Here is a 22449-nt window from a genome sequence, read left to right as displayed (position 1 = left end):
GGGGAAGGGGCGGGATTTCCCGAAATTGGGCCACCGCCCACGTTTTGACCTTTATGGTCTGGCCTTGGAACTGTTGTGGCACCTGTGGGTGTGTCATTTAGCTTGCTGGTGTGTTACGAGGAGACTTAAAGTCTAGTGGAAGTCGACTCATCCTCCATCTTGGACCTGTTTGGCTCTAATCAGTTTATGTCGTGTCCTCGGGCTATGTCACTCTTTTAAAGGTTGTGCCCTGCCCCCTTCCCTCCTGTTTCACAGGGACTTGGCCTGAGGGAGGACACATCTCAGCATTAAGACGTGGCAGGGAGAGGAGCTGGAGGAGGAGGGGGGGTAGCGTGCGGGCAGGGGTCCACCCACACCAGAGGGCTCTCCTGGGCTGGAGGAACCTCTCAGTGCCCCCCTCCGTCCCCTTGTGTGAACTAGAACTCTCTGCATTGGGATTTGTTTAAGAAAAAAAATTCAACTAAATAAATTTTAAAGATCTTATTGGCTTTATTCAACGATTCATGAATCGGGCGGCATCTAAACTAGCAGATAGAAAGGCACTCTGAGGGACTGTACAAAATGAGACTTTATAGGCAGAAGGGAACGGGACAAGGAAGTTACCCCAGACCCAACAGCAGGGAGATTATGGCAAGGTCGCTTTCCTTTAGGGATGACAGGGGGCCATCAGGCAGATGACGATTCCTAATCAACTGGTTAGGGCTGAAACTGTAGTGAAGTCTTGTTTTGGTGACATGGGGCTTAGCGTAAGTGACTCCATTTAGGCCTGTTGTCTTGTTTTTAACAGATCTTTTTAGGTTGTAAAAGACCCAAACTGAAGCCAAACAGGCAAAACATAAGGCACTTCCTGGCTCCTGGGCTGGGATGTCCCGAGGTCTAGGGTACCAGCAGGTCCAGGGATTCAAACGATGTCACCTGGGCCTGTTTTCCATGTTTTGCTACCTCTCCATCGCACCTCCCTCATGCTGGCTTTGTCCTTGCATGGCCCCAGCTATAGCTCCCGGCTTCCATTCCCTGGGCCTTCTGGAGGAACAATCCAGCTATTTCAACAAGAATGCCAGCCTGGAGCCTCCCAGGCCTGGCTAGGGTCACACACCCAGCCCCAAATCACTTGCTGGACCAGGGGGTGCAGATCTCTCTCAGCCAAGCTGGGGTCCAAAGACTGACTCTGGGGACAGAGTGTGATGTCAGCCCAGTTGTGCCAGAAGAGGAGAGAAGAGATGCTGGGAAGTTAAAAACAAGTGTCTGCTGTCTTTTACTAAGAAACAGGACTTCCTGGCCGTCCAATGGTTAAGACTCCACGCTTCCACTGCAGGGGGTGCGGGTTCGATCCCTAGTGGGGGAAATAAGATCCCACATGCTACATGCCGCGCAACGCAGCCAAAACAAAAAAAATGGAGAATAACAAACAGGCTTTCAGAGCAGGGAAGGGGTTTGTTAAGGTCACCAGCGAGCTTGCTGAAGCCAGGACAGAACTCCGAGCCCTTGGGCTGACAGTTCTCTGTGTCCCCTTCTCTCTCCGACATCCGGCCCAGCCCCGTGGGCAGCTCAGGCTTGAAAGGAATGCAGTGGTTCTAGGACTGTCAGTCCCCCATGGGCCTCTAGCATGCTCTTGACTTGCTTTACCAAAGAGCTGTTTGTTCAGGTTCGAACAGCAACTATTTACCCATGTGAACCACAATCTATGCATTTGGAGAGAAGAAACCCCAGACGAAGCATTTCTGTGGCTTTAGTCTTTGAACAAAGCGTGGCCCTGGGCCAGCCAGCTCCGAGCCTGTGGGCCCCACTTTCAGTCCTCAACCCCCAGAGAGGCCTGGGAGACTGTTCGACAATATTAAGATAATTTTTTATTTTGAAAAAAATTTTTTTTTTTGGCCATGCCACGCGGCTTGTGGGATCTCAGTTCCCTGACCAGGGATTGAACCTGGGCTACGGCAGTGAAAGCCCAGAATCCTAATCACTAGGCCACCAGGGAACTCCCATATTTTGAAATAATTTTGAATTTATAGAAGTTGTCTTTAAAACAGTACAAAGAATCCCTGTACACCCTTTGACTCAGATTCAGTGATTGCTAGCGTTTTGCTACGTCTGCTTCATCACTCCCTTTCTCTACGTGCTTTTTTCCAAGAATGACTTTAGCTGCAGACATGATGTTGCTTCTCCCTTAAATCCTTCAGCGCATATTAAAGAACAAGGGTTCTCTTTCTTATTACAGAACAATTTGCAAGGTCCAGTGACACGACACTATTATCTAGCATTTACATTTTATTGATTGTCCCAATATTTGCCATTATTCTCCTCCTCTGCTATACAGAATCTGGTCCAGGAACAAGTGTGCTGTGTGTTGCCCCGTCTCTTTAACCTCCTTCAATCGTTTTGTCTTTCATGACCCTGACAGCTTTGAAGAGCCTAGGCTGGTGGGTTTTTTTTTGCTGACCTGGGCCCTTGAACTCTTTAATCAATAGAAATTGATAAGAGGCCAGACGAGAAATTCAGGCAAGGCTTTACTGGGACTCACGCTGCAAGCACAAGGGAACGAAAACAAGAAACAGGTGCCCTTGCTCGCTTTCCAAGGGCTGGCGAGCTGGTTCCTTAAACAGGGTGAGGTTGGGGGCAGATGGGTGGGGCCCCTGGAAGGGTGGCTTAGGTGGCGTGCCCACCCCCTTGGTGGTGCCGGGTACAGGAATCACGCGCAGTGTCCTGCTTTTGCTCCTGGCACATCAGAAGCGGCCCCTGGCTTGTGGCCTGTTTGTATCTTATTGTTCATCATTGCCCCCACTGCGCATGCATGCAGTTATTTTTAGTCCCTTATATAGTTTCTTTGTATCTGTTGCTCAAGGAGACGTTTGTCCAGGGGCAGGAACAAGCACTCCTGTGGAGGGTTCCAGGTCCCAGCCTATCTCAGTTTTAGCCGACAATCTGCATCTTAAACATGTTTTCCTGGTGATCCTGTCGCCCTCTCTGGTCTCCCTGTCTGAGCCCAGAGTCCTGCTGCCATGGGGGAGGCCTGTGTCTTACTCACTGGGGGCCCCACAACTGGCTCAGGGCCTGGCACCCACTGGGGCTCAAGAAAGACTAGACTTCGGAGCTGTGTAGACAGGGACTCCGGCGTAGCTGTGCCACAGAGTGGCTTGGGCAATGGCTCACCCTCTCCAGCCTCACTGTCCCCATCTGTCACCTCACCATGGGGGTGGAAAGTGGTTGGGTTGGTCAGTCTTTATTTAAGGCCTTGCAGCTTTGAAGCTTGGTTGTTGACCCTCAGAAGGTTGAGCCCAGCCCAGGGATCCCTTTCCTCCCGCACCAGGAGCTGGAAACTGGATGTCTTAGGCCTCTGATGTCAGTCACTCACTCACTCAAATTCATCAACTACGGGTAAATTTACGTATCATCCATGTAAATTCATCTACTGAAACTATGAGTTGCTTCTAACTAATGGAAGTTGGCAAAGGGGATGGGAAGTCATTTCCTTGATCAGGTTACATTATACAAGCCTCCCTCTTAGAGGACTGGAAATTCTCCTTGCTGGCTTGGTGAACTGAGCTGCCATTCTGAGGAAGCCCAAGTGGCCGGGAACTGTGGGCAGCCTCCAGGGTCTGCAGGTGGCTTCCAGCTGACAGCCAGCAGAACCCAGGGCCCTCGGGGGGCGGGGGTGGGGGGAGATGCGGGAGGTCAGCAGAGGCCAAGCCTCAGAGACCATGTGCAAAGCATCACTGGTCTCCCCACGTACAGAAACGAAACAGGGATTCCACTTCAGAACAGAGCTTTCTTTTCCGAAACTTCTTTCCTGATTCCACGTCTGGCCCAGACACACTAGGCTCAGCTAACACCGAGGGCTGGGCCCCTACAGCCTGTGGGTGGGTCTGTCTGCACTCACTGTGACTCAGGTCTGCGAGGGAGAAGGGGTGGGGGCAGGGTCGGGGTTCTCTCACACCAGGCCCCGCATCGGGAAGGCTTTCGGGCAGAGGTGGAAAGGCCACCCTGACCACTGCAGCGCCCTTAGCTGGTTCACCAATGTGGGATGAGGGGCCCAGTGGCCAGGTCCTTAGCTTCAACTACAGATGCTTCTTCTCCTTTCCTCCTCTGAACCCTAAATTCTCCCCATTTCCAAATCCTTCTTTCCCAGGACATGTGAATCCTTCTCTTCATCTTGCTGAGGAAAGTTCTGGCCCTCAATCTCTGATCTTGTCCCACACACCTGAAAATTGAGGGGCTTGCTTTCCCACCAGTTCTATAATTTGCCGACTGCATCCCAGAGGTGACCAGGTTTCCTCATATTCCAACCTAAGCTGTGCCCCAGGGCTGCCTACCTCCCAGGGAGAGACTAGATCTCTCCTGGGAAAGAGACTCGACACTCAGCCTTGAAGTATTAATCCATACAAGCAAATTAGATCAGTCTCCACTGCATGTCTCCCCCAAGAGTGGCATTAGTTAGACCAGGCTGATGCTGTAATCACATTAGCAGCTGGGAGATTGGCCAGCGACTGTACGAGCCTGAAGTATAGCCATGCAGGAGGGCGTGAGGTCAAGCAAAGCAGTGATGGAGGCCTTGCTGACTGCTGGTTTATGGGGCAGAGCCAGGATTCCTGCTCCTCCCCAGCCCTAGAGCCAATATGTGACCTGTCCCCACCCGCAAATGGGGACTATAGCAGGTCCCTGCTGCAGGAGGGACAGGGGTGCTTCTGATGACTCGGACTCTGCCCATATGAAGCAGCTAGAAACCAGAGAAGCTAAGTCCCAAAGCATGAGGCTCCTCATGGTAAAGGGAACACACAGGTCAACTGCACATCTGAAGTCAGGTCCTAGAAGGTCACATCCGTCTCCTCTGTGTGGACAGGTCTGCTTTCACTCTGACCACGTCTGCTAGGCTGCCATCTCCAGACCAGATGGGAATTGCACAAAGATAAATGTGACGCCCTGTTTCAACCCGCAATCTAGACCTTCCAAATTTCCTTGTCCCCTCTAAAGGGGCACAGTGGCTGCTCAAGTTTTCTGGCAAAAACTGGCTACCGTGAAAGGTGTTTTGAAAGGATTGCCAGAGGTTTTTAAGAGACTTTTAATGTTGAACTTTAAAAAAACTGCACTTCATCAAGAAGCAATTTACCCAAACATTCAAGTCTCTTCTGGGTCCTTTCAAAATCTGGAGACGGGGGTGGAGAGTGGGTGGGGAGTAACAGTGGTCTCAGGAAAAGGGCTTCACAGTGCAATGTGTGAAAGAAGTCTTTTTCAAACAGGCTATTCAAAAAGCATGCTTGGCAGTGACCAAAACCAAGGTAGCCTGCAAAATGGATTTCTTTCCCAGGGAGAGAGTTCCTAGGAATTATCCCAAGTTTTATAACTGGAGGGTATTTGTGATTATTGTATTTTCCCCAAACGATTATGAGCTGGAGCGAGGCTGGAAACCCTGGAGGGTCCTGACCACGAAGGGCCAATAGTCCAGTCACCTGCCAGGGCCAGGTGCCAAATTCAAAGAGGCTCTAAGACGACAGACCAATTTGCTTTCCATCTCACAGATTCTCAGAAGGGATGAGAAGCTGACAGAACTGGACTGGTATACAATCCGCCCCCCTCAAACAAACAAAACACTCACTTGGAAAACTCAAATTTGATGCTTGCTTTTAAAGTTTATTGACAACTGTTTGGTCCCAACACACAAAACAGCACTTGAACCACAGAAAAAGTGTTCAAACAAAGTAGACAGTTAAGAAAAACATCTCTTCCCCCAAGCTCAATCCAAAACAAACAGTGCCAGATGGGAAAGGGGGTTTTGGTGATAACTTTTGTCTTTTTTTAAACAGATAAATCTAATCTGGTACATCTTTCCACCCAGAAATAAAGAATTTCATTGTCTTAATTCTCATACATCATTTTGTCACATCATTCAATTAAACCTCTAGATAAAAAAAATAGATAGCAATTGGACTGGCCATTGTGGAGTACATTACGAACACAACGAGCTTCGCTGTATTCTCACATCTTCAAACAGCGATTGTTGGAGTCACACACGCGTCCCAGGCTGACAGGTGACTCCAGTGAACGATTCAACCACACCCACACCACAGCGCACAACTCCAGTCTCTTCTTTGTCTGTTGCCCAAAGAAGCTGCTCTTTGAGGCTGTACCTAGTGACTTGTAATGGTGCCTCTTACATCTTTAAAGTCCATATTCTTTACCTTCGAGCAAAACTAAAGTCCACGTGTGCAAACTCAGCCTTATGAAATCTCAGAATAAGGCCACTGATGTTCTCAACACCAACTTTGTCACACTGTTTAAAAGCTTCTTAAAAAAAAGTGCACCTTTGCATTTTACTTCCTGTCACACTGTGTCAGTAGAGGAAATGCCTTTGGGAGGACTCAAGAGTGCCATGATGCCTAGAAGGCTTTCCCAGGGCCGTTCCATCTTGGTTGGGGCCATGTGCTGAGAACTGGGAATCACTGGCTTCATTTAAAAGATTTGGGGAACAAAAAGTCTTACTTGTAAAAATCTCTCAATAGCCCTTATCTTGTGGCATTTTATCAAAATGCTGGCTATAAAATCAGAGCCCATTTTCTGGCTTTCTAGAAGTTACAAAATATAATCATTTCCCCAAAAGAAACCATCTAACTAGTGGAAGACCTTATGCCTACAGGTTTTTTCTGCTCTATGAACGAATCCGCCTTTTTGCCCAACAAATACAACCCATTGTAAATGTCAGGTTTCTCCAGGAGGCGTAAGAGGCCGCCCGTCACCGGATGCCTCAGCCACCTCAAGGCGAAGGTCATTCCACAGGGCAGTGCTCCCTCAAAAGCTGGCTTTTCCCAAATGCCAACATCAGACACCACAAAAAAACCCACACATGCTTCCAACAGCGAGAAGTAACAGAGTAAAAGCAGACACTATTAAAAGACACTGAGTTAACAGACACAAACACACAAATACTCACACACAAAGCTTCCCAGCTACCAAAACCAGCTTTAAAATTATGAATACAAGGTTAAGTTGATCAACCTTGGCCTTCCTATGTATAGATAGAATTTCTGTCTCTTCCTAGTGGAAAGAGCATTGATACTGTTCCTGTTAAAGCACCTCCCTCCCTCAGCTCTGATTTGTAATTTATGCATTTGATGCATATTTTAGAAAATCAGACTCTCTTCCCAACATTGCCTCTCGACACACAATAATGTGTGTTGGAATTCAAATGCTGACTTTAAATTCATGACACCAAGACCATCTCCTTTTCCTTAACCTAATCCATATCAAACTGGAACTTAAAAGGGAAGCTTAAAACATCCTTGACTTTCTAGAAAGCTCCTAAATGGAACCCCAAAGTGGAAACATTTTAAAAAATCTGTGATGAAGCCACATTTTTCAACTACAGACATAGTTAAATAAAAAACAAGGCACGCTTACAAGTCACATGGAAGCCAGGAGCCTTCACATCCAACCAGAAAATACATTCTTCCTGCCTCGCCCACCCTTCTCCTTCAGTGTTGTGATTGCACAGGATCACAGAACAGGCTTTGCTTCAAAGACACCTCATGCATTTGATTAATACTGTCTGAAAACATCAGTAAGCAAAGGCTTAGAGACTATATTATGCTACATGTAAGATTTTACCACTGACATGGCTTGATGGAAGTAAAACCACTTCCTTCTTGCTGAGTTCTCACTGCTGTCTTCTTACAGAACACCATTACGCTTCATGGTAACTAACAAAAATTTGTTAAAATATATTAAGGATTCTTTAACAAATGACAGATTTTTTTTTTTTCCAAATAAGTGGGGGAAAGAATGAAAGAAAAACTTCAGCTCAAAGCTGTGTCAATGTAAAAGAAAACATTATGGAATATGTCTAAAGATGAAGTAACTGGTTTCTAGGGGGTCTTCATTAAAACAGAAAAGGTTTCTTTGAACCCACTTTTGTGTGCAGAATCAGACAGTGCTTTCCCATCCTAATTCTATGTTCAAAACGAGACTCAAAGCTTGGTTATAGGTGCAAAGGAAAAGTTGGCTGCCAATTTTACTCTATTTTTGGGTTGCTTTTTGGCTGGGCTTTCCACAGGGTCCGTGCTGAGCAGCGACTCTGGGGTTTCCGTGGAGAGGCAGGGAGGCACTGGGACGGCTGCTGAGACGCCAGATGAGCTGGAATCAGAGGGCAGGTTTTCGTTCTTTATTGGTATTGGAATTTCCATTTTCTCTTCTTGGTTTAAAACCATAATTTCTGTAAACACAGGAAAGCAAACACATTCAGTTCTAGGACCTGCAAAAAGTGTTTGTTTTCAGTTTTTCTCCTTTCTCAAAAAAATAATCCCCAAATGTCACACCTATGCCATAATTATTAGCTCTGTAGCCAATATTATGTGTCACATAAGTCAAACATTTATAAACTTCATCTCAGGTCTCCCTTGAATTACAAAACTTCAGACACCTTCGTTTTTGGCTACAAATCAATGTGCAGTGGTTTAAAAACATTTTTTTCCACTCTCTCTGCCCATTCATTCTCTCTGTCAGGTAGTTAAGGACCCATAAGCCACATGTGACCTAAAGACTTTTAGACCACGAGAGGCCTTGGTACCAGGGGGCCCTGGCCTATTCCACTGACAGAGGACCGTGCTCTACGTGGACCCAAGGTGGGGCTGGGGAGGGGGACGGGGGAGCAGGGCAAGCAGAGATAAGGGGAGAACTGCACAGAGTCAGAAGTACCCTCAAAAATCCAGGAAGTGAAGCAGCCACTTTTCCCAGAGCGTGCACAGGCTGCTCTTTCTCCGGCTGAGCCACAAGTAACTAGCCTGCTGTAGGAACAGAGCCACACTGCTTGGAAGTGATGTGTCCTTATACCTCGGACTGCCACTGCGCGTGCAAGGGGCTCCCGCACCAGAGGCACACGGAGGCTGAGGGTGACGGCGGGGAGGCAGAACCTCAGCTCAGCTCTCAGGCTGACCCTCGCTGGGGAGAATAACGGACAGAACTGCCAGCACCGCTCAGATTATTTCTCTCCCTGGCACACGGGGATGGCTGAACTCAGCACACTAAACACACCCAGGCCACACCCACGGAAGAGCTAGCGTCAGTTCCCCACCACGTCCGTGCTTCTAGGGGAACCAGCCCGCCGTCGCCACGGCCCAGGGCCAGCTCCGCAGCCAGGTAGGCAGATGTCTCCCCACTGACTATCTTCCAGATAAACAGCCTCAGCTCTTTCACTGGGTGACGGTGCCAAAGGTGCCAAAGGCTGCTAAGAAGACCGAGGCCTGTGGTCAGCAGGGTCATCTCCTGGACGGCAGTGCCAGCAGAGCGGGGAAAGACCATCCCAACAGAGGAGACGACAAGGGAAGGACCTCGACAGAGCAGGTGGGCCGGCCTCTCAGGAGGCCAGGGACACGACAGAAAGACAAGAGGCCTGGGGCTCCAATCCTGGCTCTGCCTCTTCCTAGCCGAGCAGCCTGGGGCCCGTGCCATCTCGAGCTGGGGCACAAGCTGGGGCACGAGACACAGGTGCCCTCCCTCCCCTATTCACAGTCCCACGAAGCCCCAGTACCCTCTGGAGTCGTTCAACTTGCCCAGACCGGGGGTGACGTGTATGTCTGGTGACGGGCAGAGGCTGCCGCTGGAGGTGCTGCACTTTCCAAAGGTGGGCAGCACAGCCCAGGAAGCCCCTGCACGCTCCCCCGTGGGGTCCCCACCCCCAGCGCAGCTGCAGCACCCCTCAAGACCACCATCCTTCCCTTGCTTGCTGCTCCCTCAGCCACCTCGGGCTGTGAGCAGGAACCCTGATAGGAAAAGGGGGTCCTGAATAATCCTCACAGGTATATTTGTGCCTGAAAAGGTAGAGTCTCTCCCCACTCCCATCAGTTAACATCTCAGCATTAAGGGTTTACTGTTTAATCAAAGCCACAGAGGAAACCCCGCAATGACACAGTGCCTCCTACCAGAGGGCTCTTGGGGGTGCTCCTCAAACTGAATGAGATCAGCAGACTGGAGGATGACGGGATCCGGTCTCAGCTGAGGGGACGGCAGGCACGAAGGGACAGGCGCGCACAAGAGGTCCACAGGGGAGTCGTTGGTCAGGCGGAGGAGCTCCTGCTCCACTGGATGGGGCCCTGGAGGAGAAGGCAAGCGGGGCTCCACTCAGGACTGCGCGGTCTGTGCCTGAGGCTTGCCGTCTCCTTAAGGTCAGGAAGTACTCAAGAACTCAAGGTTTTAAAAAAAGCCGTTAACAGAAAGGTCTGGGTGACTCTTGGTACATGAAATGCCACAGCCAGGATCTCCCGATTTGTGTTCTTAGGAACACAAAGGGGGCAATTAAAAAACGCTGAGAAATTTAAAAACCCATAGAAAGTAGTTAAGTGAGCAAAAGCTCCGAATTAGAAGACTTGGGTCCCAGTTCTGTCACTTCCTCGCTGAGTGCTCTTGGGTAAGCTACTTAACCTCCTGGAATTTCAGTTCTTCATTTGTAGGATGGAGGTTACTACTGCTGAAGGCTGTGCTGACAGCTTGAGAGGATGAGCTACATTCAGGTGCTCTGTAAAAACGTAAAATGCTACATAGCTGATTATCCTATAAACACAGAGCACAGTAGCCCTTGTAACTATTTAACAACTTGCAGAGTCCTATGAAGATAAAATTCTCATATGTAGCAATGGACTCAAAATTCAAGCAAGTTGATTTCTATCTAGTACACAGAAGATTCCACATAAAATCAGGATGACTCGATGTTGTTCTGAGTAATCCTAATGCATTACTATTAAGTCTTTCCCAGGGATGTCCTGTGACAAAGACTCTCCCTAACCCAACTTTAGTCAGGAGTCAGGCTCCTCCAAGCCCTCTTCACCACCAGACCTTGACCTTGGCCTTCTGTGTCTCTTGTGTCCTTGCCATGTCCAGTCTTGACAAGAATCTTGAGAAGTCAGTTTAGCAAAAATCCCCCAGCCTTTTGATATCTGATCAGGTTCCTCATCCCACCCCACCCCCAACCTTTGATGTCTAAGTCCTTGGCCTGCCTTTAACAAGAATCCTCTTAGGTCGGCAGGAATCCCCCTACCTTGATGTCTCGTCTTGGTAGTTTCCCAGCCACTGACCCCCTTGCTCTGCTCCTTGACTATAAGCCCCAACTTGTCCTTGTCGCATTCAGAGCTAAGCTCCGTCTCTCGCGCCAACGGCAGCAGAGTTGACTCCGTTGTGATCATCTTCAAGTATTCTAATAAGTGTCAGAATCTTTTTTCCTTTACCATCTGAATTGTGCTGGCTTATTGTCATTATGGGGGCCGCCGACATCCTTCAAGAACCTTAACTGGTCAACCATCAAATGCAGGCCAGTTTTTTCTCTGTTCTTAACCAAACACCAGACTCCTTTGGAAAATGCATGAATAACTTACCTTTAAGGAATGCAAATGACCCAGTGTCCTCCTTCCCCCTCAAACCACCCCAACTCTACCCCAAGCCATTTCCCGAAAATTTCACCAGCTTTGCTTTATTTTTCCTCTTACCGTCACCGCCTGCTCTGAGTTTGAGTTCCAAGGCTGTGTGAGACTCGGGCACCTCCAGGATGCGCTCGGTAGCTGAGGGCCGGGTTTCATGACTGGCAGAGGGGAGACCAAGTGAACTCACACGACCTGGAAGACAGAGAGCACCCATCAAAGGGGGATCAGGGCGAGAAATGGGGCTTCTGAAGGGGGAGGGGATGGGGCTTACTTACTTTTCATGTCATTTTTTAACACTACAATTCTCTTATGACCATGTCCTTTTATCCAGACCACCTGCACACAAGACATACTACTGGTTAAGCAGTGGAAAAGGAGGAGAAATAAGCCCTAAAATTCAGGAAGAGTGTGACCTACTGTGTTTGGTAACATACTTAAACATACTAGGACTTAAAGACCAAATTAACGCCAAGAAAAATTTTTCTACACTTTGTTTTAAAGCAACAGAGGCTGGCAGAAACATGCCGCTTATAAAAAGCTGTAGTCTTAGAAGTTGTGAGACTCAGCTTAAAAATTACTCTTTATGACTCTTTAAAAACATCACCTCCCAAACACCAGTGCTGGTATATAAATGAAGCTAGTTCTCATGTGGGAGCTCTTACCATTTTTTCCAGATACTAAATGCACCTTAAAAGAATTAAGGGCTCTCCGATGCCCCTCAAGCTAAGCTCATTATCCTGACCCTAAAACAAAGGCCCCGACCTAATAACGCTGCCCCCACCCCCGCCAAGAGAGAGGCAGCAGTGGCCCTTGGCTCCCAGAGCCCCCCACGTGCATCTGTCACCAAGTCCCTCATCTCGGCTCCCAAGCTGTCCTATCCTCGTGTCCCTTCCTACTTCCTTTACTCAGGCTCAAACCCAGCAGAGCGCTCACCTGGGCCTCCGCAGTGGCAGGCCCCTTGCCAGGCTCCTCCTCTCCTCCTGGTTCTCTCAACTCCACCATGGACAGCAGCCCCATGGTGCTTCCTACAGCAACCCCGAGGCTCCTCGCCTCTCTCCACAGAGTCTTGGCCTCCATAACTGAGCTCTTATTTCACTGAGAGGCTCCAGCTCGGGAGCTCCACACTACTTGTCGCTGCTCTGCATCTGCTCACACTGTCTGCCCTCTCCCCTCTTCGTCACGTGGTTAATCAACTTCTACACATCGTGAGGACTCTGCTCTGGGATCCCCCGGACCTGGTCGTCCTCGGTGTGCCCACCGACGGCTGCACCGACCACACCGCCTGTCACCTGCTCAGATGTCTTGACTCTCCATTACCCCACACCTTTCTGAGGGCAGGGTCTGGGACTCACCCACCTGGCACCTAGGAATTTAATGAAGGTTTGCAGAACGAAGGAGAAATGCTAAAATCATTCATTTTTCTCCAACGGTATGTACGTTTTGAAAGGATCAGTTCAAAATGCCTGCAGGTCCATTATTCTGTCTGAGAGTGAGCCTGTGGCTCTCCAGGAGGACACCCTCCAAGAAACTGAGAAAACACCCACCTGTGGGATCGCTCCCAAGAGCTCCTCAACACTACTGTAGCCATACGTCTTGGGTTGCAGTGTTTCTCCGACATACTTGGTATAGGCCATGGAAAATTCATGAAGGAAAAGCTGCTGGTAGTGGTAAGTATGAAGCAAAGACCGCACGTTCTTGGCAAACAAATACAGACTTGTGAGCTTCACACACTCCTCCGTCTTATCATTAGTAAAAACCTGGTCCAGGAGAAAACAGCAGCATTAGAAACTTCCAGAGTGACTGGTCCTGCGTCCTAGAAATGAGGGTCTCTCTGAGAGTGAAAAGATGCCAAGTCAACTTGAAAATGGGCAATAAGCCAGGGAGGAGGAGAGACTGATTCAAGGATCTCCTCCAACAGAGGGCTATAGCCTTGAGCCAACTCTGGTTCTATTTGTAGGTGTAAGACAGCAGAGGTCTGACAAAATAGTGTGTCAGAAAGGAAGGAAACTAGTAAACTGAGATCTCAAACGAAAGGAGGCAGTGAAGAGAGAGGGCAAACCCCTAGGTGGACAAAGGGGCACCAGACAGTGGGGACCGAAGCCACTGAACCTCATCTCCCCGAGGAACACTGTGATGCAGGACAACATCACTATTCTTAAAACAACAATAAAAGCAATAAAGGGAAAAATACCGACAAAAACCTTTTGTCCTCAAGTAAGCAAATCTGTTTACCATAAGCCTTTCAGTCTAACATGCCCTCACTGAGATCTCCTAGAGAAGAGATCTTTCCCAGCCTTAGCTGGCCATGGAAAGCCTTTTGTCCGGGAACATCCACTAATATTGCCTAGAACTAGTGTTCATATAATATATAATTAACAGAGTTTAGAGAATGTTGGATTTGATATCATGAAAGAAAACCAGAGCTAGATAGTAGTTAAAGTGGAAAAAAACAGATTTTCTTCAGGACTATTGCAACAGGGGAAAGGACACCTAAGTGGACACATAAGTATAGGTGTCCTTTTCAGACACAAGGAAAAGGGAGGATTTATAGCCAACGGGGGCTGGGGAGAGGGACATCCAGGGTAGGGGGAATTCTTGTTAAACTGACCTAACAGGATTCTTGCAGAAGGTAGGCCAGGGTGATCAGATACCAAGGGTAGGAGATTGTCTCTAAAACTGGGCCATGTGGGCCCATCAAGGATAAGGGCAGGGCCCAAGGACAAAGTATAGTCTAGAAAGCGGCTCAGGGGTGATTGGCCAAGGAGAGAGTTTTAAAATTATTTAATTATTGGTCACGTGGTTATATGATAACAACGGTATAATCATTGTTTTCTTACATTGTGGGATTTATTTAGTTAATATTCTATTTAGAATCATTTTCTTTTGGGGGACTGGTATTAAAGTTACTTTGGCTTCATAAAAGAAGTGGTGTGCTTCCCATCTTTTTTTTTTTTTCCAAGTGATCTAGAAGTGGATTTTAAAAAGTTGGAGTTATTTTTTAGGTGAGTTAAAACCCAGTTCTTAACCCATCTGGTCCTTGTGCCTTTTGTCAGTGGTAAAATTTCAATGATCTTCAGTCTTTTTAGTGTTAATTGGTCTAATTTTTAACTTCTTAAAAATTTGGGAGTCAATTTCACTTTTTTCCCCAGGATCTTATCTATTTCCTCTTGGTTTTTATATTTGTTGTCCCACAATTGCACACAGTATTCTCTTACTAGTCTTCTAATCTTGAAGTATCACCTTTTTTTTTTTTAAACTGCACCGCACAGCTTGTGAGATCCTAGTTCCCTGACCAGGGATCGAACCCGGGCCCCCTGCAGTGGAAGCATGGAGTCCTAACCACTGGACCGCCAGGGAATTCCCAAACTGCTATTCTTTTTTTCTTTTTTTTTTAAAGGAATTCCTTTATTTTTATGGCTGTGTTGGGTCTTCGCCTCTGTGCAAGGGCCTTCTCCAGCTGTGGCAAGCGGGGGCCACCCCTCACCGCGGCGCGCGGGCCTCTCACCATCGCGGCCTCTCTTGCTGCAGAGCACAGGCTCCAGACGCGCAGGCCCAGCAACTGTGGCTCACGGGCCCAGCCGCTCTGCGGCACGCGGGATCCTCCCAGACCAGGGCCCAAACCCGCGTCCCCCGCATCGGCAGGCAGACTCTCAACCACTGCGCCACCAGGGAAGCCCTTTTTTTTTTTTAAGATTTATTTATCTATTTATTTATTTATGGCGGCTGCGTTGGGTCTTCGTTGCTGAGGGCGGGCTTTTTCTAGTTGCGGCGAGCCAGGGCTACTCTTCGTTGTGGTGCGTGGGCTTCTCATTGTGGTGGCTTCTCTTGTTGCGGAGCATGGGCTCTAGGTGTGTGGGCTTCAGTAGTTGTGGCTCACAGGCTCTAGGGCACAGGCTCGGTAGTCGTGGCGCATGGGCTTATTTGCTCCACGGCATGTGGGATCTTCCCAGACCAGGGATCAAACCCATGTCCCCTACATTGGCAGGCAGATTCTTAACCACTGCAGTACCAGGGAAGTCCCCCGAACTGTGATTCTTGAAAGGCCACCTGGTGACCAGCCAGTCAAACCTTTCTTTCTGCCCTGCATCTGACTGACAGACCACCACATAAGCGATCTCTTTCAGAAAGAGGTAACAGCAGCAGAATCTAGCCTGGTACAGGAAAAAGGCACCCCAGTCTAAGAATCTGGAGGCCAGGGCTTTCATCCTGGCTTGTCACTTGTTTGGGCAGGGTGCCTGCACCTGCCAACGCCTCTGTCTGTTCGTCTATAAAATGACCAATCAGTTTAATCTAGACCATTTGGTGATCTATAAACACCCAATACAACAGTTTTCATTACGGTGGTTCCAGAACCATTACCATTCATACCTCAACTAAGTAAGGCAGACTCTTCAGAAGTTCGGTCAAAGTCATGAACCCATATTCACAGGGGTTGAGAGGAGTACTGTGGGTGGTTTCATAGTGTCTCTTGAGCTCATCAACAGAAAGATGGGCAGTTCCCTCCCAAGACATCAGCAATACCAGCAGTTGGGCAGTGAGAGAACGCAGAGACTTGCGGTTGATCAGCTGAATCTGTTTGCCAGATTCCATATCAGCAACCTGGGAAGAACAAGAATGCAAACTTTTCAGAACTCAAGAGAGACAGGGAGCTTCCCTGGTGGTCCAGTGGTTAAGACTCCGTGCTTCCACTACAAGGGGCACGGGTTTGATCCCTGGTCAGGGAACTAAGATCCCACATGCTGTGAAGCACAGCCAAAAAATTAAAAATAAATAAATAAATATTAAGAGAGACAGCCTGGGTCATACCTGGTTCATCTAGTTTCACTTTGGCAAACGAGACCAAAAGAGGAAAATCTCTAAGTTTTTCTCTTAAACTGAAGTAAAGTGAGTGGGTTTGCTGTAGCTTCTTTGGGACCCCAGACCAACACTTCAGACCAACTGCAGCAGAAATCCTTCTCTCCCTCCCTCCCTGCTGGTCCATAACCAGAAACTTCCATCAACACCACCGCTCCCCCAAGCGAAGGAGATAAGACCGGCCAGCTGACATCCATTGGCCCAAGCTTGTGAATTAAGGGTCGGTGTTCTCCGGAAGCAGGAGGTGGTTAGATTGCAGGCGACCCTCCACAGAGCTGCTCTGCAGTCGACTTGCCCCACGTGTGTGTCCCAGGGGCTAGACACGGGAGATGACACAAGGCCTTCTCTGTCCAAGGGCAAGCCGCATTCTTATAGCCCATAAGCACTTGAAAAAAAGCTGGTATTTTCGTGTCTGACTGTATGTCTACTTCTCAACTTTTTCAGATTCTCAAGGAGATAAAGGGTTTAACTAATTAAGTGCATTGGGAGGGGAACCTTGTGAAAGAGACACAGGTTATCATTTGGGGACCAAACAGCATGTGAAGAAACAAACATTTGGTGGCTGAGACCTGCAGGCCTTGGGCATGGTGCGGGGGGGAGGGGGGCCGCGTCCGTGAAGTGAGCCATCATGGGAGTGAAAACAGGCAGAGCTTCAGGACACACGCTGCTCAGGCCTGGGCAGGCGAACCACTGCTCACTATCACGGCTGTTTTCCCCTTTATCTGACTTCCAGCCAGGACCACGGGTCAAGCTCAGGGGCTTTGGACCCTCGGAGGCAGAGGGTGGGTGGCACTTGAGGAGCCAGCCCAGTACCAGTTTGTCTTTGGAGCTGACGCCCACCAAGAGCCAGGGCAGGAGGCTGGTGGGTCGACCCTGACTCCACTCATCGTGGTTATGGATCTGTGAAGATTCAGACTATGGATTTCCTCAGCAGACCTGGGGTTTAATCAATCAACAGATACAAGCCCAGGGGGAGTCCAAGTCATCTTCTTAGATGCCCAGACCATTATTAAGAAGAAAAAATAAAAACCTGCTTGATGCTACTTAGATACATCTCTTGATTCTCGACCCAGGCTACACATTAGAATCACCTCGTGAGCTAATCTGTGCTCTGAGGCTCAGAGCACACCTGGCCTCATTCTATAAGAATCACAGAGGCCTCAGTATTTCCCAGAAGCCCCCCGGGAGACCGCAATGTGCAAGCAGGGTAGCAAGCTGGAGCCGCTCCCATCTTTTCCCGCTTTAATGCTCACACCCGGACGTCCCGGTCATCGGCCCTTATTCATCACAGTCGGCGGTCATGGCTTAGTCTTCCGATCCACCGAAGCCCTCCAACTGCCATCGCCCTGAGCAAATGAACATCCCGGGGGCCTGTCCCACACCAGGGCCTTCAGTTCCTCAAAGTTCTCATCTCCAATGACATTCTCTTCTACACAGTTCCACTCCAGACCCCACCCCAGGCCACACTGGGGACCTTGTCACGGCCCACTTCCAGAATCACTCATTCAAACCTCCCACACGTCCTGCCTGAAGCAGATGCCGGGGTTGGAGACAAGAAAGCAATCCGAATGCTCAATTCTTATGTTTCTTCAACTTTGCCAGCATGGACTCCTACTTCCTCCTGATTCACGAGCCCTCTCTTTTCTTCATTTTCCTCTTTTATCCATCTCGGCACTGATAGGCCATTAATTCATTAACATTCCTGTCAATACTCTATCTACACTCCTTTGTCCCTATGTCTTTTCATTGCACCCATCTGGCAAAATCCCACCTTGAACCCAACGCTCTGCTTTCCCTGAGTCTGTACCCAAACAGCCACATCTCCACTGCCTCCACAGGAAAGCTACGTGCACCCAGCCCCGGGGAGCTCCACGCTCCCAGCACCCCTACGCCTCCCTGATCAGGCCCCTCTCCCGCTCACCACTGACAATTCAGACCTTCTCAGCTCTTCAGTCTGGAATCCCGTCTCTCTCTCCCTCTCTCTAAGCAGTTGCTCTCACCTTGTACTTGACAGAGAAACAGCTCTGGGAAGGTAATTCCCTCTTTTCCTGGTGACACACATCAAACTCCCCTACATCCGCCTCCGCCCTACCCGCTTCCCTTTTGTCAAAATACTAACGTCAGAGCTGTCCCTCCTTCCACTGAATGCCAATTCCCGCAACCTCTGGCCCCCTCAGGACCCTCACCCCATCACCCTTTCTGGCCTTTGTATATCGATCTCTCTCAAGGAGATCCTTCTCGGCAGCTCTCAAACGTGCCCAGTCTCCCCGACTGGAAAGAACGGCCAGCGAGCACTCACTGGCTCAGACCCGCAGTCTCCTGCTCGTCTCCTTCACCAGCAAACAAACCGAACAGCTGTCGTGTTACCTGTTGCCAATGTCTCGCCCCCGCCACCTCCTCGTTTCTCAGCCCACTCAGTGCGGCCGCGGTCCCGTATCACACTGGCGCCGATCCTGCTCCGGCCGGCAGCGCCACGTACCTGCACTCAGCTTGGCCCCGTGGTCCCTGAGTCCTGTCTCACCTGCCCTCTCAGTGGCACCTGGTGCTGCCGGCCGCTCCTCCTCCTTGGCCTTGGACGTTCCCCACTCCTAGTGTTCTTCCTGCTCTCCGGCCTCTGCATCCCTGCCTCCCACGAAGGGTCCTCCTCCTCTAACTGCCCAGCACAGAAACAGACTCCTTCCAGACCTGTGACTGGCGCTGCCACCACTTCGTACATTTTCCTTCCACTTCTTCCTCCTTGTAGTGAGTTTTCTTGGTCCTGTGGCGGACGCAGCCTGCGCACTGTTCAGCTGCGCTGCCCAGGACTGCGAGGGTCAGTTCAGCACAGGCTGGGGAAGAAGAGGCAGTCACCCTCTCCAATCCGGCCTCTCCAGCAACCAAGGCAACTCTGAGCCCCAGCCTGCTCCTAAACCTACTCCGTAAGAGTGAGTCAGAATCCGGAAGGAGGGCTGTGATTTCAGTCTCCCCAAAACTTCGGAGACAAAGATCTGTGTACAAGGATCCAACTTCAGGTCAGCAGGACTGACACTGAGACACCCAAGAATAAACACCCTGGGATAAACTGGCGACTTCGGTTCACAAAGACATTATTTTGGCGAGGCCACTAAAAGACACACAAAAGCAAGACCAAAAATCTAAACTGCCAAACCCAAGTCATCTCCTATTACCCAAAAACGTATTAACAACACAAAACAAGTTGTGAAACAACAGTAAGCAGTGCAAGGTGTAAATACAGAAATGCTTAATCACATGCAAACATCCCAATGAGGATTATGCCACTGCAAGTCTTACTCCGTGAAAAAAAAAAAAAATGTTACCTTTACAACATGGCAGAGTTTCTGTGTTAGAGCCGAAACTGAACTGACATCGTAGTCTTGGAGACGAAATGTGTAACCAAAAGTCTTAGCATATTCTGTAAGCAGATCTGTCATCATAAGGCAGTTATCTTTTTGGGACCGAAGGAGTTTAACAAACTGGGCAGCTAGAGCTTTGAACCGTTCGACCTCTGTCAAAGTGAGGATTTTTTCTTCTCCACATTCCAATACCTTGGAAAACACACAGGAGGAGGAAAGGGAGAACCAGTTATGACTGTTCACGGGGTTAAATGGCATGAAAATGTATACAATTAGGAACTAAGAAGCACTTCAGTGTTCTTTAATGGATGTCAAGATTCAGTTTTGCAAGATTAAGAAGTTCTGGAAATTAGCTGCCTAACAATATGAACATATTTAACACTGCTGAACTGTACACTTAAAAATGGGCAGGTAGGTATTTTACCACACACACAAAAAATTTTTAAGCACTGCAGGGGTCAAAGGTGGTAATAGCAATAAAAATCAACAACAGAAATCTGGTTTAACTTAGCGATGACTTAACAGCCAAGCATTTGCATCACCTCGTACACTCATCCCCACCTCCAACACAAGAGATCTGAAAAATATGGGGCTCATGAGAGAAGATTGTTTATGAAACAAGCTATGTAATCCTTTTCTCAACAGATAACCTAAAACTAACCTGAAGAATGATTTCTTTATTGAAGGAAAAACCACATTTACCTAAAAATACTAAGAAGCCAACAACACAGCTTCTCTGACTGAAGTATTTCAAATTTTCATCCTATTTCATAACTCCCTACTTCCCAGGCAAACAGGTCCGAAAAAAAATTTTTTTAATTCCCCCTTATATTGTTCTGAAAGATATAATTAGAATTTCTTCACTTACTTGTAAAATATCAGGTATGGCTTCAAAAAGTTCGAGTAGTTTGGTAAACCCATAGTATGCGAGTTTGCACTGCCGGCCAAAGTGGTGATGGTAAGAGGGGATAAATTTATTAAAGGGCATCCGGAAATGGGGTTGGTGTCGCAGCAAATCCACAACATCCTTGGAGAACTGTTTTGTCCTTTCTATTTCATCCTGGGTACGTTCTTTAAAAAAACAAACAAAAAACAAAAAAACCCCATAAACCACAATCTTCTTCTATCCATCCGTGCTTAACATTATTAGTGTAGTTAGTCCTATGCACTGGTTACAACAGACACCATCTCTGCCTTCCAAACACACACAACCTAAAACAAACACACTCTTCTCTTTCCAGATGGTTTTCAAATTCAATCAAGGGCAGAACACCAGGAAGTCATGATACACATACGCACACCTACACACCTATGTAATTTCAGCTTACAAACTAGAAATAATTTCTCTAGCCCCTCCACCTCCCCACACCCACTCCACATATATGAACATGACACACATACGTCTCTGTACTTGAAAAAGTAATCTAGAAATTATTTTACTAAACCACACTTCTGAATATTAACATGCTTTGTTTATTCACCTGATCTTCAGTTAAAACTGCTAGCAGCAAAGAGTATCAGGCACCAAAAGTTTAACAAAAACACAGGAGAGAAAAGTTTAAACTTAGATTTCTGTTTCTATTCAATTTTAAATTAGAATTACGAAAAGACTGGCATTCGTCATTTTCGCTTTGGAATACTATGATTTCGGGGACATCAGTGTTCCGCAAGAGCACAGTTTAAGACCCACTGACTGATAAGAGTGGGAGAACATGACTGTGTGTAGATTTAATTTTTCTATCCTAGTTCCCACCCCAGACCTCAACTGGAACTACTAAAACGTGGAAGATGAAACATCCATTTGAGTCTTCTTTCCTTCTCAAGTGTGTTACCTCAGAGTTAAAAAGAAGAGACAAGCAACAGTCACGGTAACTGACTCAAGTGGATAATTACAGCATAAACAGCCAGAGACAGGCTGAAGGAGGCATTTTCAGAAAGTGCTGGTTATGCCCTTCTTCCCCCTTAGAGTGAATTATGAAAAAATAGCCTGGTTTTCTTCTTGACAAGTGGCTTCCCCACTCTGAGGACGCTAGGATCCACTGCCTGGCAGAGACGTTTTCACACTGCACTTTCCATGGAATCTTCAGGAATCACAGAGAAGGAGGGGGAAAGTGCATCCCTTGTATGATTCCATGTTAAAATGACCACTGAGACAGACAACTTTCTTCCAGCAAATTTAAGTCACATACCTCTTTTGGGGATACAAATCACCATTTCATTATCTTGCTGGGACAAGCAGATGGTTGTGTCTGGAATCTCTGATACGATATCAATCAACTCACAAACACCATATTCGGTGACATCCCAGTCCTTTGAGAAACACCTAGGTTTTAACCATGGAAATGGATGAAGAATGAGAAGTAGCACTTGCCAAAATAATTTATAAGTTTTCCAAAAGAATGCTAAACGGAGAAGTTAGATTATTTTAAATTTGGGAGAACAAGTGTTTTAAAATATTTGCTTTCATTTTTAAAAGAAATACCATATGCTAACACATATATGGAATCTAAAAAAAAAAATGGTTCTGAGGAACCTAGGGGCAGGACAGGAATGAAGACGCAGCTGTAGAGAATGGACTTGAGGACACGGGGCGGGGGAAGGGTAAGCTGGGACAAAGTGAGAGAGTGTCATGGACATACATACACTACCAAATGTAAAATAGATAGCTAGTGGGAAGCAGCCACATAGCACAGGGAGATCAGCTCGGTGCTTTGTAACCACCTAGAGGGGTGGGATAGGGAGGGTGGGAGGGAGACGCAAGAAGGAAGAGATATGGGGATATATGTATATGTATAGCTGATTCACTTTGTTATACAGCAGAAACTAAAAAAAAAATAAAAATTTGCTTT

General features: G+C 47.9%; 1 protein-coding gene across 4 annotated transcripts in view; it reads right to left on the bottom strand.

The window, feature by feature from the left end:
- Nucleotides 1-5601: 5601 nt before the first annotated feature.
- The window catches only part of MARF1 (meiosis regulator and mRNA stability factor 1), a 41131-nt gene continuing 24283 nt past the window's right edge, over nt 5602-22449 (bottom strand). For all 4 annotated transcript variants that reach the window (XM_007188344.2, XM_007188346.2, XM_007188345.2 and 1 more), the window contains 9 exons: nt 21790-21923; nt 20469-20671; nt 19565-19792; nt 15762-15992; nt 12938-13150; nt 11669-11729; nt 11460-11585; nt 9903-10073; nt 5602-8197 (listed from right to left, as the gene is read on the bottom strand). In XM_007188344.2, the coding sequence (XP_007188406.1) occupies nt 7953-8197; nt 9903-10073; nt 11460-11585; nt 11669-11729; nt 12938-13150; nt 15762-15992; nt 19565-19792; nt 20469-20671; nt 21790-21923 (1612 nt within the window). In that variant the 3' untranslated portion in view covers nt 5602-7952. The remainder of the gene's footprint in view (nt 8198-9902; nt 10074-11459; nt 11586-11668; nt 11730-12937; nt 13151-15761; nt 15993-19564; nt 19793-20468; nt 20672-21789; nt 21924-22449) is intronic.

This window comes from Balaenoptera acutorostrata, chromosome 15 (genome assembly GCF_949987535.1).
Source record: "Balaenoptera acutorostrata chromosome 15, mBalAcu1.1, whole genome shotgun sequence".
NCBI classification, from domain to species: domain Eukaryota; kingdom Metazoa; phylum Chordata; class Mammalia; order Artiodactyla; family Balaenopteridae; genus Balaenoptera; species Balaenoptera acutorostrata.
Note: the sequence above shows the minus strand (reverse complement) of the source record. Positions and strands in the feature narration are given on the sequence as shown.